The following is a 16,663-nucleotide window of genomic DNA, read 5'->3' as shown; positions in this document are numbered from 1 at the left end:
GATCTCCACTGCACAGATACAGTTATGCTCGTAAGTTTACATACCCTAGCAGAATTTATGATTTCTTGGCCATTTTTCGGAAAATATGAATAACAAACATTTTTTTTTCACTCATGGTTAGTGTTTGGCTGAAGCCATTTATTATCAATCAACTGTGTTTACTCTTTTTAAATCTCAATGACAACAGAATCTACCCTTGACCAAAAGTTCACATACCCTAGTGATTTTGGCACACAAGTTTACACAAAGGGGTTTGAATGGCTATTAAATGTAACCATCCTTACCTGTGATCTGTTTGCTTGTAATTAGTGTGTGTATAAAAGATCAATAGGTTTCTGGACACCTGAAAGACCCTTGCATCTTTCATCCAGTGCTGCACTGACGTTTCTGGATTCCGAGTCATGGGGAAAGCAAAAGAATTGTCAATGGATCTGCTGGAAAAAGGTAGTTGGACTGTATAAAACAGGAAAGGGATATAAATAATGGCTTCAGCCAAACACTAACCATAAGTGAAAGAAATGTTTTTGTGTTATGATTCATATTCTCTGAAAAGTGGCCAACAAATCATAAATTCACCCAGGGTATGTAAACTTATGAGGACAAATATCTCTCCCTTACCTTGCATTCTAGTCCACCTGCACAATCAATACTTCCCTCGTTTAACCCAGCTACTAAACTAACTAAACTCGCAAATACTACAGTCAGCCTCTGGCTCTATTCTACACTCATTAACTCATATCTTCGATCTGTCCCCTTCTACTGGTAGCTTACCCAACCCTCTAAAACATGCACTAGTCACTCTCATACCTAAAAAGGCCTTACTGGACAACAAACTTCACAACCTAAGATCCAGCTTCTTACTCCGTTTTGCATCCAAACACCATGAGTGTCTAGTCTACAATCAGTTGAGCTGCCACCTCACTGAGAATAACCTTTTTGATTCCCTTCAGTCTTGATTTTGCTCGCAACACTCCACAGAAACTGCTCTCCTAAAACTCACAAACTTACTAACAGCTAAAACCAACAGTCACTATGCCGTAATCTTACTCTTGGACCTCTCCTCTGCCATTGATACAGTTGACCATCCCCTCCCCCTCAAAAAACCTTTTCCTTGGTCTCCCTGGCTGTGCTCTCCATTGGTTTGAATCTTACCTATCTCACCACACCTTCAGTGTCACTTACAACTCTACGTCCTCCTCTCCTACTCCTCTTACCATTGGAGTTCCCCTGGGGTTCTGTCCTTGGACCTCTCCTATTCTCGATCTACACATCCCACTATCAGTCCATCCTCACATGACAGGGTGCTAGGGGTAACCCTGGACTCTGAACTGTCCTTTTAGGCCCACATCCAATCCCTGTCCAAATCATGCCGCCTCAACATCTACAGAATACGCCCCTTTTAGAAACTTAGTGGCATCAACAGTTAACCACTTCAGCCCCGGAAGGATTTAACCCCTTCCTGACCAGTGACATTATTACAGTGCTAAAAATATATAAAATTATATATATAAAAACATTGTACTAATGAAACTGGCAGGGAAGGGGTTAACATCAGGGGTGATCAAAGGGTTAAATGTGTTCCCCCAGTGTGTTGACACCACTAACACCATTGACAGCCCTAAGCTTCTAATTAACTCCCTGGTTATATCTCGCCTTGACTAATGAAACTCCCTCCTCATTGGATTACCTTTACAGAGGCTAGCCCTTCGTCGGTCCATCATGAATGCTGTTGAAAGTCTCATCCACCTTACCAACTGTTTAGTGTCCTCCACCCCTCTCTGCCAATCCCTCCACTGTCCCTCCACTGGCTTGCGCTCACCCAACAAATATAATTCAAAGTACGAACAACAACTTAGAAAGCCATCCACAACTCTGTCCCCAGCTACATCAGTAGCCTGGTCTCAAAATATCAACCAAGCCGCTCTTTGGTCCTCCCAAGGCCTCCTGGTCACTAGCTCCCTTGTCATCTCCTCCCATGCTTGCCTCCACGATTTCTCCCGAGCTGCTCCCATCCTTTGGAACTCCCTACCCAAATCTTTTCAACTGTCTCCTAATCTATCCATCTTTAGATGATCCCTGAAAACCCTTCTCTTTAAATAAGCCTATTCTGCTTCTAACTAATACACATTTTTTTTTTTTTTTCTCCATCAGCTCATTCCCCACAGTTATTAACTTTTGCATCACTTGACTCTTCTTAGATTGTAAACTCTAATGAGCTGGGCACCCCGATTCCTATTGTACCAAAATGTATTGTAACTGTAATGTCTGTCTTAATTTAGTAAAGTGCTCCGCAACTGTTGGTGCTATATAAATCCTGTATAAATAAAAATAATAATATCAAATCCTTCATCTATCCAAGGCATGTGTGGTCTTTGGTGTTGCAGCCAAGAAAAAGCCCCAGCATGCACTGCATATTCACTAGGCTGTCTGACCAAGTACTCTCTCTATGAAAAGTATTTAACGCACAATCTTGATCCTCCAAAGAACATATGCCCTTGTCCGCATGTCAGCTTACCGTTCTTTATAAACTCCAGGTGTGCATCCTTGTGGTGGAGAAGCTCCACATCATAGTTGGCAGACGTGTTAGCATGTTGTTCTTCCTTAATACACACAAAAAAGCAAGACACTGTGAAACCAAACCATCAAAGACAGCACAGCAGAAAAGTCAATTCCAAGGAAATTCCTGTAACACTAAACACTGAATTCTGCAGTAGATTTTAAAAGGGACATGAGCAAGTTTTCTGTCCTGCTCTGGCATCACAATATGACTGATCTATATGACAATATTTTCATTTTATGTTTTTAAAGCTAAACTCCAGGCAAACAGTGGTTGAACTGCATCTATATAAAAGACAGAGGGGTTTTCTCTGAAGGAAGGATTTTTTTTTCTTTCCAGCTCTGCCACATAGCACAGGCCTATCAAGCAGCACAGGAGACCTAATTTCTTATCTGCTGCAGTTCTGCTACACTTACCGGTCTTTTCATTCACCCTGCTTTGACTAGACAATGAAGGAGAAGCAACAAACTGATGAGCTCAAGCTAATCCCTCTGCCACTCTGCTCTCTCCTCCTATCAGCATATGCGCATTGCAGGAAACCCGGTTAGCTCCTTGTGCTACTTTTTCCCTCCACTAGCCCAAATCCTGCTGTACACAGACTGCAGGAGAATACCAAGTCAAATTCAGCAATGTACACTGCTTGGATTAAAAAAATAAATGTGCATTTGATGCTATATTAATGAATACAGAGATGCATTCATTTGTGTTTTTATATCTGTCTGGATTTCAGCTTTAACATTGATGGGTTCAAGTCATCACATTGGTTGACTTGATCAAGCTGAACTGTAAGTAATCAGCCTGCTGGAAACTGTAAAATGTTCCAATGTTTTTTTTTTTAATAGAACTGGCTGTTCAGATTGCAAATTAAGCTATCATTTTCATAAAATAATTACAAGTACAGGAAAACTGATGCATGAGTGGGCAGGGGAAGGCTACTTACTTTCATCAGCGGATTCCAAATAATATAGTACATAGCAGGGCGGCCTTGGTTTTACTATAAAGAAGCCTTAAAGGGATATTGTGTTCCAGTAAACTAAAAAACATGGACATCTCACAGATCATTCTGTATAATAAATTTTCCTATAGGAAAACATTTATCACAATGACTTGAGAAAATAAAGAGGGGAGGATGAATGTAATAGCCACGTGGAGCTCAGGAATGTATCCGATAGCTCAGGGGAGGAGACCCCTGCCCGTGGAGCTCAGGAGGGGGGAGACCCCTGCCCGTGGAGCTCAGGAGGGGGGGAGACCCCTGCCCGTGGAGCTCAGGAGGGGGGGAGACCCCTGCCCGTGGAGCTCAGGAGGGGGGGAGACCCCTGCCCGTGGAGCTCAGGAGGGGGGGAGACCCCTGCCCGTGGAGCTCAGGAGGGGGGGGAGACCCCTGCCCGTGGAGCTCAGGAGGGGGGAGACCCCTGCCCGTGGAGCTCAGGAGGGAGGAGACCCCTGCCCGTGGAGCTCAGGAGGGAGGAGACCCCTGCCCGTGGAGCTCAGGAGGGAGGAGACCCCAGCCCGTGGAGCTCAGGAGGGAGGAGACCCCAGCCCGTGGAGCTCAGGAGGGAGGAGACCCCAGCCCGTGGAGCTCAGGAGGGAGGAGACCCCAGCCCGTGGAGCTCAGGAGGGAGGAGACCCCAGCCGTGGAGCTCAGGAGGGAGGAGACCCCAGCCCGTGGAGCTCAGGAGGGAGGAGACCCCAGCCCGTGGAGCTCAGGAGGGAGGAGACCCCAGCCCGTGGAGCTCAGGAGGGAGGAGACCCCAGCCCGTGGAGCTCAGGAGGGAGGAGACCCCAGCCCATGGAGCTCAGGAGGGAGGAGACCCCAGCCCATGGAGCTCAGGAGGGAGGATACCCATCCACGTAGAGCTCTGGAGGGAGGGGACTCAACACTTGAAGTTTAGAAGTGAAGAGTGCCATATGTGGTTCTGTAGGGTTTTTTTTTTGGTCTAATTGGACATACTGTACATTTGCAGTAAAAATGAAAATAAGTGATTGTAAAGGCAGTGTTTATTTTAAAAAAATAACAAGCATGTCATACTTACATTCTCTGTGCAATGGTTTTGCACAGAGCAGCCCCAATCCTCCCCTTCTCGGGTCCACTGCTTGCGCTCCTGACCCCTCCCCCCTGCCGAGTGCCCCTATAGCAAGCTGCTTCATATGGAGGCACTAGCGTGTGTTCCCTTTTGGGCAGGCTCTGTTTGTCCACTGAAAGACAGAGCGCGACTCGGCCCTGCCCCACCCCCCCTCTCTCTCTCTCTCTCTACTGGATTGAGATTGGATCAGAAGGCTTTTTACCTTAATGCATAGTATATATAGAGGTAAAAAAAAAACCTTCTGCCTTTAGAAGCACTTGAAGCTTAGGTTAAAATCGACAGATGTAGCAATCAAAAACAAAAAAGTACTAGCTATGGAGTGCAATGCTAGTATTACAGCCAAACAGAAGCAATTCCATGGCTGTTCCATGTGTGTTTAAAGATTACAAAATGCCAGCTGCCACCATATGCTTCCTAAGGCCGGCCATGCACGGTGCAAATTTCTTTCCTGCAACCACGGTTTGCAGGAACGAAAATACCATGATTCCCCCAGTCAACACCAGACAGTGTTAACAGGGGAATTAGCAAATGTCTTCTCCCACCAGTGGGGAGAAGACAGTGATTAATGCTAGCAGCAGCTAGCGATAATCGCAAGAGAATCCAGCAGTCTGGTTGTACCAAAGTTGATCGATCAATCAACTTGGTACATTCAGCCTGTATATTAACGGTTCGTAAATGGGTTGCCTAAGAGGGCTCCACGTCAATGTCTGATGAATGTACAGTGAAGGTTCACTCACAATGGCTATCTTTGCTCTCCAGAGGCTTCTTTATTTTTCAATTTGAAATTGCCATTATGTATACAAAATTTGGGCTTTTGTTTAGTGGGAATGTTAGCAGGAATTTCCAAGAAATGTTTGAAGTCCTGAAATGCAAATGAATGCCTTTAAATATTAAAAACAACTATTAGATAAAGAAAATATGGTCTAAGCACTAAACACTGGACAGCAGGAAATGAAAGTGGAGACATTAGAAAAGGAAATTTCCAGAAAGGATGGAGACACTCTCAAAGTGGGGTCAGCTCTGATGTGCAGCTCTATGGCCATCTAGAATCTACAAGTCTGTTCTGCTCACCCCATTGAAGCAGAGCATGCTGGGAGTTCTAGGAGCTGGGTTTCCTATTGGAGCTCTATAGAAGTGTGTTTTTCCAGTAGAAATCAAATACTAAATTTTATTTTTTACCTGGTGGAATAAAAAGAAGGAAGAAAGGAATCTGGCTGACTGACTGCAGCAATACAGACACCCGTCGAGTAAATGAACAAACCTGTCTGTTGATATTCCCTGTTGAAGAGATGAACTCATGTTGGCCTAGCAGTCCTGTCCCTGGCAGCAACTGGTTCACTACACAAAAACTCACCTACATTGTGAGAAATGAAGTAGTAGGAGAGTGGTTCGTTGCCCTAGTAGTGATCTTGTCGCTGGTTAGTTGCTGCCAGGAACAGGATTGCTAGTTCACACGGGCTGTAGTGTTGAAAAAGCCATACTAAGCTGCATCAATCAGGAGGAATGATTTGTGTTGTCTATACAGAAGAAGAAAACTCTTCGCTTATCTGGGAGAGGGAAAGGAAGACTATGGTTGGGTGATGAGGGCAACATATTGTCACAGGTAATTCTTTCTTCAGACTCAGGAGGCAAAAAGTATGCTAAGGGAAACATTTTTTGCTGCCAAGAATGATCGGAGCCCTGTTCTTTTTTCAAACATGGACTGCAGTAACGGCTTCTGGAAGCTGACTGATTGCTACAGGCATTTAGACATTTCTGCTGTAGTGCCCAGCTGCCCCATCATGGGCAAAACTTGGAGCAAAATCAGAGCAGTTTCCTGCAGCACCAGGATCTTTTTTCAAAAAAATAAGAGATGTGCCCTGATTGGCTGTTATGGGCAATATCCGATTCTATACATTACCCCCAGGTCTGAAATAACTCTGAATACTGTTGTTACTTCCCTTCAGATTCCAATCTACCCTGAAAAACGATTATTAGAATATTAAAGCAGGGTTCTGACTAAGGAAATAATGACAGTTCTTTAGAGCAGGAATCTAGTTGGAAAGAAAAAGACAGTGCTGCAAACAAGAAACAACCTGAAAATAAAGGCAAACTCTACGAGGCCTTTTGTGCTTCTAATTAGGCCCAACTGATTTTTGCACCTTTTTTTTTATTTTTATGATTCTACATTGCTTGTTATGTTATGATTAAATGATTTTGGTTGGAAATCCTTTAGCCTGGGATCACACATATGCAAATTGGGTGAGGGTTTCCCTGCATCCAATTCGCATGACCGGCTCTCAATGGAGCCAGTTCACACAGGTCCAGGCTAGTCACGGTCCGCATTCAAAAAGGTCCTTTGCATCTTTGGGTCCGATTCAGATGCAATTCAGGCAAAAATTTGGATCCGATTCTCACCTGAACCAGTGAACAGGGACGCACCAGACTCCAGGCAAGAACCTGGCCTTAAGCAGAACTCCTGTTATGTATTACTAAGCTGGGCTAGCACAGGAAGTAGTGATTCCACTGCACCACTTTCTCTACAGTACAGCTTCATGAGGAAAAATTCTCGCTGGCTCCAAAATAACTTCTTTATAAGCAGGGCTTGACAAATTTGTATACCCGCACAATTGTGGGCGGCACAGTGGTGTAGTGGTTAGCACTCTCACCTAGCAGTAAGAAGGGTCGCTGGTTCGAATCCCAACCACGACACTACCTGCCTGGAGTTTGCATGTTCTCTCTGTGCCTGCGTGGGTTTCCTCCGGGTACTCCGGTTTCCTCCCACAATCCAAAGACATGCAGGTAGGTTAATTGGCTTCTGTCCAAAAATTGGCCCTAGTATATGAATGGGGACCTTGGATTCTGGGCTCATTGAGGGTAGGGACTGATGTGAGTTTGCAATGTACAGGGATAGGGACAATTGTAGACGCTCACTCAGGTTGAACTGGATGGACTGGTGTCTTTATTCAACCTTACTAACTATGAAACTATGAAACTATGAATTAAAAAAAATAAAATAAATAAAAATAAAAAACCCTGTAAGGCAAAGGCATAATGAGCTAGTATGCACCGCATACTAGCTCATTATGAAATAATTACCTTAATTCGAAGCCCCCGTATCGATGCCTGGTCCACGCCAAGGGCAAAATGTCAGCTCCCTCAGCGTGGACTGGGCTTCGATACAGGGGCTTCGATCTAAGGTTAGTATTTTATAATGAGCTAGTATGCGGAGGATATTAAGCGATACTGCCAAGCAAGAGAGTGCAAGGCATGTTCTATTAGTGAGTGCATTTCAAGGGAGCGGTGACACTGAACACATATGGTGAGGTGGAAGATTGCTTCAAGTCACTTAAAGTGGTTGTAAACCCTTACAACACACTTTGACCTACAGGTAAGCCTAGATTAAGGCTTACCTGTAGGTCCAAGAAATATCTCCTAAACCTAAACGGTTTAGGAGATATTTGCCCGAAGACAGGCACCGCTGTCTACGGCGCATGCGCTGTAGACAGCGGCGCGCAGGCGCACTGAGCGCGGCATCTTCAACGACGGAGCATGCGCGGGAGTGACGTCATCGCGGCTTCGCCGAATGACAGCGGCGGAGCTGCGAGACCCACCGAGAAGATGGATGCGTTGGACTACAGGGGACAGCGGTGACTTCGCTGGCTCCTGTGTCAGGTAAGTGACACATAATGGACTACTATGCGATGCATAGTTTCCCATTATGCTTTACCTTTGCAGGGAATGAAAGAGGAAGTAAACTCATCAGGGTTTACTTCCTCTTTAAAGATTATCTGTTCACTTTTGGAGTCTAATCAATTGGATGTTTCAATTATTTAATTACTTACGGACTTGAGTCTGAATTTATGGACACTATTATTATTGATCACTTCTCTCACAGGGTGATGGTTTAGGTTTATTAATTTTGTTGTGAATAATATTAGTGCTACTATTATATTCATTCAAAATCACACATTTATATATAATTTATCAGTAGCTGCTGGAGATTTACTTTACACATATTTTCTTTGTGCGCAGTGGTGGTGTAAGAAAGAAAGGGGCATGTTTTTTCTTTTTCACTATACCGTAATACTATTTGACACAATACTATTGCAAAGGTATTATACTATATAATATTTCAGTAAAAAATTCATTAAAGTAAATTTTGGGGGGCACAAAAATGCAATAAATTACCTATTTTTTTGGTAAAATATAAAAGCAGAGGTTGCACCGAGTAAATAGATACCCAACATATCAAGCCATAAATTTTCATGAGCTCGAGAAATGACAATAAATTCAGTGCCCTATATTTTCCATTGGGGATGCTTTTAAAACCCCCTATAGGTCATCAGTTTAGTGTCACGATGAAGGTCTAGAAATATTGCGCTCATTCTGGCATGCGTGGCGATATGTAACATGTGTACTGCAATCGACATTTTCAGGCGTAGGCGCTCTGACGTGTATGTTTACGTTGTATATGCGGGGGTGGGCCTCGATTTTTTTTTTGGGGGGGGGGGGGGGTGCAATTTTATGTGCTTCGATGTAACTTTGATTTTTTACAAATTAAATTTTTTATACTTAACTTTTCCTTTTTCATCACATAGGGGACAAAAGTCACACTGTACACATATCACACTGCATTACATTCTTTTCTGACCTTGATGGCTGGGGAAAAACTGTCAACAGGGACCCGGAAGGGATGTCATACACATCTCTTTCGGGTCAGGAACATGAAGGGGAGGAGAGCAAGCGGGTGTCCGCTCTCCTTTCTCCCCTTTACTCAGCAGCACCTGCTATGCTGATTCCGGGCCCACAGATGGGCAAGCAGAGCCCGGGATGCCAACTAGTAAACCTGGCTGACAAATGCCCAGACACCAGGACACAATTTCTTGTCGCCATGACGACTTGGCGTCTGGAATTTGTCGAGCCCTGTATATAAGTGACATACAGTGTCGCACAGTCCATTCCTGTCCTGGCTGGCTGTCCGGTTTAAGCTGACATTTTGTGTTGTGTTAGGTGTAAAATAAAATAGAATGACACAGGGAAAAAGTATTGAACACGCTAACTGAAATTTATTTAATACTTCCTACAAAATCCTTTGTTGGTAATCACAGCTTCAAGACGCCTCCTGTATGGAGAAACTAGTCGCATGCATTGCTAGTCATGTGATTTTGGCCCATTCTTCCATTCTTCCATAGATTTTCTATTGGATTCAAGTCAGGTGATTGGCTGGGCCATTCTAGCAGCTTTATTTTCTTTCTTTGAAACCAACGGAGAGTTTCCTTGGCTTTGTGTTTGGGATTGTTTTCTTGCTGAAATGTCCACCCTCGTTTCATCTTCATCATCCTGGTAGATGACAGCAGATTTTTGTCAAGAAAGTCTTGGGATATTTTTCCATTCATCCTTCCTTAAGGTTAGGTTCACACTAGTGCGAGTTGGATGTGGGATTCCCTGCATCCAATTTACATGACAGGAGATTGGGACTGGCTCTCAATGGAGCCGGTTCACACATCTCTGGAGTGGCTGCGAAGCGAATTGAACAGAGGTCCTGTGCATCTTTGGCTCTGTTTCAGGTCCGAATATAGGCAAAAATTCAGGCCGGATTCATCCCTGAAATGGAGAACAGGCATGCACCGGACCCCTGTCAGCTGCATCCGTCTGCAGTGTGAACCCAGTCTCAACGACATGAAGTTTGCTAGTACCGTATGCTGAAGAACAGCCCCACAGCATGATGTTCCCACCTCCAAACTCCACTGTTGGTATGGTGTTTTTGGGGTGATGTGCAGTGTCATTTGACCTTCAAATATTGTGTGTATTATGGCATCCAAAAAGTTAAATTTTGGTCCCATCTGACCGGACTATACTCTCCCAGTATTTCACAGGCTTGTCTAAATGTTGTGCAGCAATTTTTAAATATGCTTCAATATGCTTTTTCTTCAGCAATGGAGTCTTGCGTGGTGAGCGTGCATACAGGCCATAGTGGTTGAGTTCATTACTTATTGTTTTCTTTGAAACAATTGTATCTGCTAAATTCCAGGTCTTTCTGAAAATCTCCATAAGTGGTCTTCGGCCCTTGGACAACTCTTCTGATAATTTTTTTCACTCCTCTGTCAAAAATCTTGCAAAAAGCACCTGGTTGCATCCAGTTTATGCTGAAATTATGTTCTATCCACTTCCGGATTATGGCCCCAACAGTGCTCATTGGAACATTCAGAAGTTTAGAAATCATTCTGTAACCAATGGCAGGCACCAGTACGTTTTAAAACAATAAGGTTGCAAAGGTCTTGAGAGAGCTCTTTGCTTTTACCCATCATGCGACACCTTGGTAATGAGACAACTTTTTATAGGCCATCAGTTGAGACTGAACCAGCTGATATTAATTTGCACTGACAAGGGGTAGGATTGCTTTCTATTTACTGATAGATTTCAGCTGGTGTCTTGGCTTTCAATGCCTTTTTGCACCTCATGTGTTCAATACTTTTTTCCCTGTGTCATTCCATTTAAACATAACTTAGGAACCAATTGCCTTCAGAAGTGACCTAATTAGTAAATAGAGTCCGCCTGTGTGTAATTTAATCTCAGTAGAAATACAGCTGTTCTGTAAAGCCCTTAGAAGTTTGTTAGAGAACCTTAGTGAACAAACAGCATAATGAAGGCCAAGGAACACACCATACAGGTCAGGGATAAAGTTGTGGAGAAGTTTAAAGCAGGGTTAGGTTATGAAAAAAAAAAATATACCAAGCTTTGAACATCTCACGGAGCACTATTCAATGCATCATATGAAAATAGAAAGAGTATGTATGACACAACTACAAACCTACCAAGACATGGCCGTCCACCTAAACCGACAGGCCGGGCAAGGAGAGCATTAATCAGAGAAGCAGCCGAGAGGCCCATGGTAACTCTGGAGTAACTGCAGAGATCCACAGCTCAGGTGGAAGAATCTGTCAATAGGACAACTATTAGTATTGCACTCCGCAATTCTGGCCTTTATAAAAAAAGAGTGGCAAGAAGAAAGCCATTGTTGAAAGAAAGCCTAAGAAGTCCCATTTGCAGCTTGCATGAAGCCATGTGGGGGACACAGCAAACATGTGGAAGAAGGTGCTCTAGTCAGATAAGACCAAAATTGTACTATCTGGACTAAAAGCAAACGATATATGAGGTGGAAAACGAACACTGCACATCGCCCTGAACACACCATCCCCACCGTGAAACATAGTGGTGGCAGCATCATGTTGTGGGGATGCTTTTCTTCAGCAGGGACAGGGAAGCTGGTCAGAGTTGATGGGAAAATGGATGGAGCCAAATATAGGGCAATCTTAGACTAAAACCTGTTAAGAGTCTGCAAAAGACTTGAGACTGGGGCAGAGGTTCACCTTCCAGCTGTACAACAAACCTAAACATACAGCCAGAGCTACAATGGAAAAGTTTAGATCAAAGCATATTCATGTGTTAGAATGGTCCGAGCAAAGCCCAGACCTAAATCCAATTGAAAATCTGTGGCAAGACTTGAAAATTACTGTTCAGACGCTCTTCATCCAGTCTTGAGCTTGAGCTATTTTGCAAAGAAGAACGGGCAAAAATGTCACTCTCTAGATGTGCAAAGTGGGTAGAGAACTACCCAAAAAGACTTGCAGCTGTAATTCCAGTGAAAGGTGGTTCTACAAAAGTATTGACTCAGAGGGACTGAATACAAATGCACACCACACTTTTCACATATTTGTAAAAAAAATTGAAAACCATTTAACATTTTCCTTCTACTTCATGATCATGTTCCACTTTGTGTTGGTCTATCACATAAAATCCCAATAAAATACATTCATGCATATGTTTTTGGTTGCAACATGACAAAATGTGGTAAATTTTTAAGGGGTATGAATACCTTTTCAAGGTACTGTATGTATGGATTGTTACCAACATGTGGTGAAAATATTTATTAATGTCAATAGCACCTTGAGAACTGTATTTACCCAGAAAAATGGTGATATATTCATTACTTATTTTACTGTGTGTGTGTGTGTGTGTGTGTGTGTGTGTGTGTGTGTGTGTGTGTGTGTGTGTGTGTGTGTGTGTGTGTGTGTGTGTGTGTGTGTGTGTGTGTGTGTGTGCGCGCGCGCACACACTCTATCTCACAAAAGTGAGTACACCCCTCACATTTTTGTAAATATGTTATTATATCTTTTCATGTGACAACAGCGAAAAAATGCCACTTTGCTACAATGTAAAGTAGCGAGTGTACAGCTAGAATAACAGTATAAATGTGCTGCATGGCTGTCGTGCCAGAAGGAAGGAAGCCTCTTCTAAAGATGATGCACAAGAAAGCCTGCAAACAGTTTGCTGAAGACAAGCAGACTAGGGACATGGATTACTGGAACCATGTCCTGTGGTCTGAGACCAAGATAAACGTATTTGGTTCAGATGGTGTCAAGCGTGTGGGGCGGCAACCAGGTGAGGCATACAAAGGCAAGCGCATCTTGCCTATAGTCAAGCATGGTGGTGGGAGTGTCACGGTCTGGGGCTGCATGAGTGCTGCCGGGACTGGGGAGCTACAGTTCATTGAGGGAACTATGAATGCCAACATGTACTGTGACATACTAAAGCAGAGCATGATCCCCTCCCTTCAGGGTTTGGGCTACAGGGCAGTATTCCAACTTGATAATGACCCCAAACACACCTCCAAGATGACCACTACTTTGTTAAAAAAAGCTGAGGGTAAAAAGGTGATGGACTAGCCAAGCATGTTTTCAGACCTAAACCCTATTGAGCATCTGTGGGACATCCTCAAACGGAAGGTGGAGAAGCGCAAGGTCTTCAGCGTCCACCAGCTCCGTATTGTTGTCATGGAGGAGTGGAAGAGGACTAGTGGCAACCTGTGAAGCTCTGGTGAACTCCATGCCCAAGAAGGTTAAGGCAGTGCTGGAAAATAATGGTGGCCACACAAAATATTGACACTATGTACCCAATTTGGACATTTTCACTTAGGGGTGTACTCACTTTTGTTGCCAGCGGTTTCGACATTAATGGCTGTGTGTTGTTATTTTGAGGGGACAGCAAATTTACACTGTTATACAAGCTGTGCACTCACTACTTCACATTGTAGCAAAGTGTCATTTCTTCAGTGTTGTCACATGAAAATATATAAAATATTTACAAAAATGTGAGGGGTGTACTCACTTTTGAGAGATACTGTATATATAAATGTAAAAATGAATATAAATATAAATAGGACTGAGCACTTTGATAGAGGCACTCTGGGAAGACTTTTATATTTCCGTTGACACATTTAGATGTAGCTATTGATCTCTGTAAAAACAACATGCTTTCTACAGCAACCAGGTTAAGAAAAACTTTACAGCCCATGAAGTACATGAGCTGGATGGATTTCAAGTACATCTAAAATCACGCCAAACATATTGATGATTACATCAGAGTCTGATGGGTGATGCTGGAAAATGTTGGTGCGTCTGACCTGCTTTAGTGTCACCAGTCGCCGGAAGAGCAAAGGGCAAAAGAATATCTAAAAGCTGAATACCAGGAAGAACGGAGTCTTTTAACCTGCCAAAGGATTTTATTTATGTCTATCCAATTCTGCTAACTCTGCTACATAGCATAACCCTGTCTGGCAGAGCAGGAGACCAACAATGTTGTTTTCCACTGCAGTTGTGATACTCTTGTAGGTCTTATCTCTCCCCCAGCCTGTGGTTGGATAATGACAAAAAAAAAAGCAGCAAACTCATGAGCTCATCTCTCTCACTCCACTCTCTCCTCCTATACACATGTCCATGTCAATTTCTGTATTGGCTATTCCTGTGATGCGTCTCATATATTCTATTGAGATGTGCAATAAAAAGGACTTTTGATACGTTGGTGTGCAGCCACTTTTTCCACACAATATCCTTGCTAGTGCATAGCACTGCAGCACAACTGATTGGCTTTGTGCTCCTTCTCCTTTTCCCAGTCTAGGATCTGCTGTACAGAGATTGCTAGAGGCTGATCAAGTACTTACACTGTCTGCATTAAACAAATATATACATGTAATGATGTATTAATGAATACAAAGCTGCATTAAGTTGTGGTTTTATATATGCCTGGAGTTCAGTTTTAAATTTGGCAGAATGCATATTTCACTGGACTGATTAATCAGCAGCGTCAATCAGAGCTCCCTCTGATATTTAATTTCTAGGTGTGCAAAATAGACATGTCCCATTCTCCTATACCCCCACATTTCTGCATTCCACAGAGCAACATCCAGCAAACAATCATCAGCCCTGAGCAGTCTACCAAAGGTGGGGAATAATTTAATGTATAGGCTGAGCCACTTCAGGTGGACTGCAGCTTAGACCCAGAGCATCATCCTACATATATTAGATCATAAATTTTGTCAATGCCAAAGGTTCCCAGTTGTTTCTGTAAAGCATACAGTATGGTGCCATTTAACAGTCTTGAAGTAATGCCTTAATACAAATTATGACACACTTGTCTCATTATTAAATGGGTCCTGCTGCTAATAATATGCATCAGGCTTCCAAAGTTTCCTTTAAAGCTAAACTGAGTGTTCAGTTTAAATCAGCTACATACAGCGGATATAGAAAGGAATCACCGCCCTTTAAAATAATCACATTTTGTTGCTTTGCAACATGAAATGAAGGCAGACACAATTTGTGTTTTATCCAGCTGTATTTACTCAGTGCAACTTATAACATCCAAGTGAAAGATATAACATCAACAGGTCAGACAAAAATTTCAAAAACAGAATCACCGAGTTGGAAAAAGGATCACCCCGAAGCCCCCCTTCCAAAAAATGACTTGTAAATGCAAACTTTCAACTGTGATCAGCTGTGGTCATTTTGATTAGCTCAGCATGGAAAAGGCTTTATTGGAGCATTTCAGTTCCTGGTAGTGCAACTGAAGTAAACAATCAAACTATGGGTGGACAGGCGATGGATACAAAAAAATGTCAAAGGCTTTATCAATGCCTAGAAGCACTGTGTATTCTATTATTGGGACGTGGAAGGTATTAGGGCCAACACAGACCCTCCCTGGATCAGAACGTCGCACCAAACTGGATGAAAGAGCCAGGAGCAAACTGGTCAGAGAGGCTACCAAGAGGACTACAGCAACTCTGAAGCAGTTGCAGGAATTTATGACAAAAAGCGTTCATTGTGTGCACGTGACAACAATATCACAAATTCTATGCAAATGTGGCTTGTGTGGGAGGGTTGCAAGAAAAAAGCCACTCCTCAAGAAAGGCCACATGCAGTCACTACCAAGCTTTGCCAAAACGCATCTTGAAGATTCTGAGGCGACATAAAAAAAAGTGTTATGGTCAGATGAGACTAAAATGTTATTATTTGTCCTCAACACCAAACGATATGTCTGGTGGAAAACCAATACGGCTCACCAGCCAAATAACACCATTCCTACAGTAAAGCATGGAGGTGGTAATATCCTGTTATGGGGGTGTTTCTCTGCAGCAGGGACTGGAGCACTTGTCAGGATAAAAGGAAAAATGGATGGGGCAAAATACCACCAAATTCTTGAGGAAAATCTGCTGCTCTCCACTAGAAAGTTGTCAGTGGGAAGGTTTATCTTCCAACATGACATGGACCCAAAGCACACAGCAAAAATCACCACACAGTGGTTGAAGGAAAAAAAGGTCAATGTCCTTGCATGGCTTAGTCAGAACCCAGACTAAAACCTCATTGAAAATCTGTGGAATGACTTCAGTCCACAGTCACCATCAAATTTAACCGAACTTGAGCAGTTCTGCAGAGAATGGGCAAACATTGCAAAGTCTAGATGTACAAAGTTAGTAGAGACATATCTCAGCAGACTAAAGGCTGTAATTAAAGAAAAAGGTGGTCCAACAAAATACTGACAGGGGTGATCCTTTTTTCCAACGCAACAATTCTGTTTTTGAATTTATTACAAAAAAATTGACATGTTGGTGTTATATTGTTCACTTGGATGTTGTAAGTCGCACTGAGTAAATACAGCTGGATAAAACAAAAACTGTGTGTCTTAATTTCAGGCTGCAAAGCAACAA

The 16,663-nt window shown here is 43.0% G+C and overlaps 1 protein-coding gene across 2 annotated transcripts in view; it reads right to left on the bottom strand.

The window, feature by feature from the left end:
- INTS13 (integrator complex subunit 13) overlaps nt 1-16,663 on the bottom strand; it is a 78,223-nt gene that overhangs the window by 29,732 nt on the left and 31,828 nt on the right. For both annotated transcript variants that reach the window (XM_077469081.1, XM_077469082.1), the window contains one exon: nt 2,516-2,600. In XM_077469081.1, the coding sequence (XP_077325207.1) occupies nt 2,516-2,600 (85 nt within the window). The remainder of the gene's footprint in view (nt 1-2,515; nt 2,601-16,663) is intronic.

This window comes from Lithobates pipiens, unplaced genomic scaffold (assembly GCF_037356315.1).
Source record: "Lithobates pipiens isolate NorthernLeopardFrog02 unplaced genomic scaffold, aLitPip1_a1.2 Scaffold_8, whole genome shotgun sequence".
NCBI lineage: Eukaryota > Metazoa > Chordata > Amphibia > Anura > Ranidae > Lithobates > Lithobates pipiens.
Note: the sequence above shows the minus strand (reverse complement) of the source record. Positions and strands in the feature narration are given on the sequence as shown.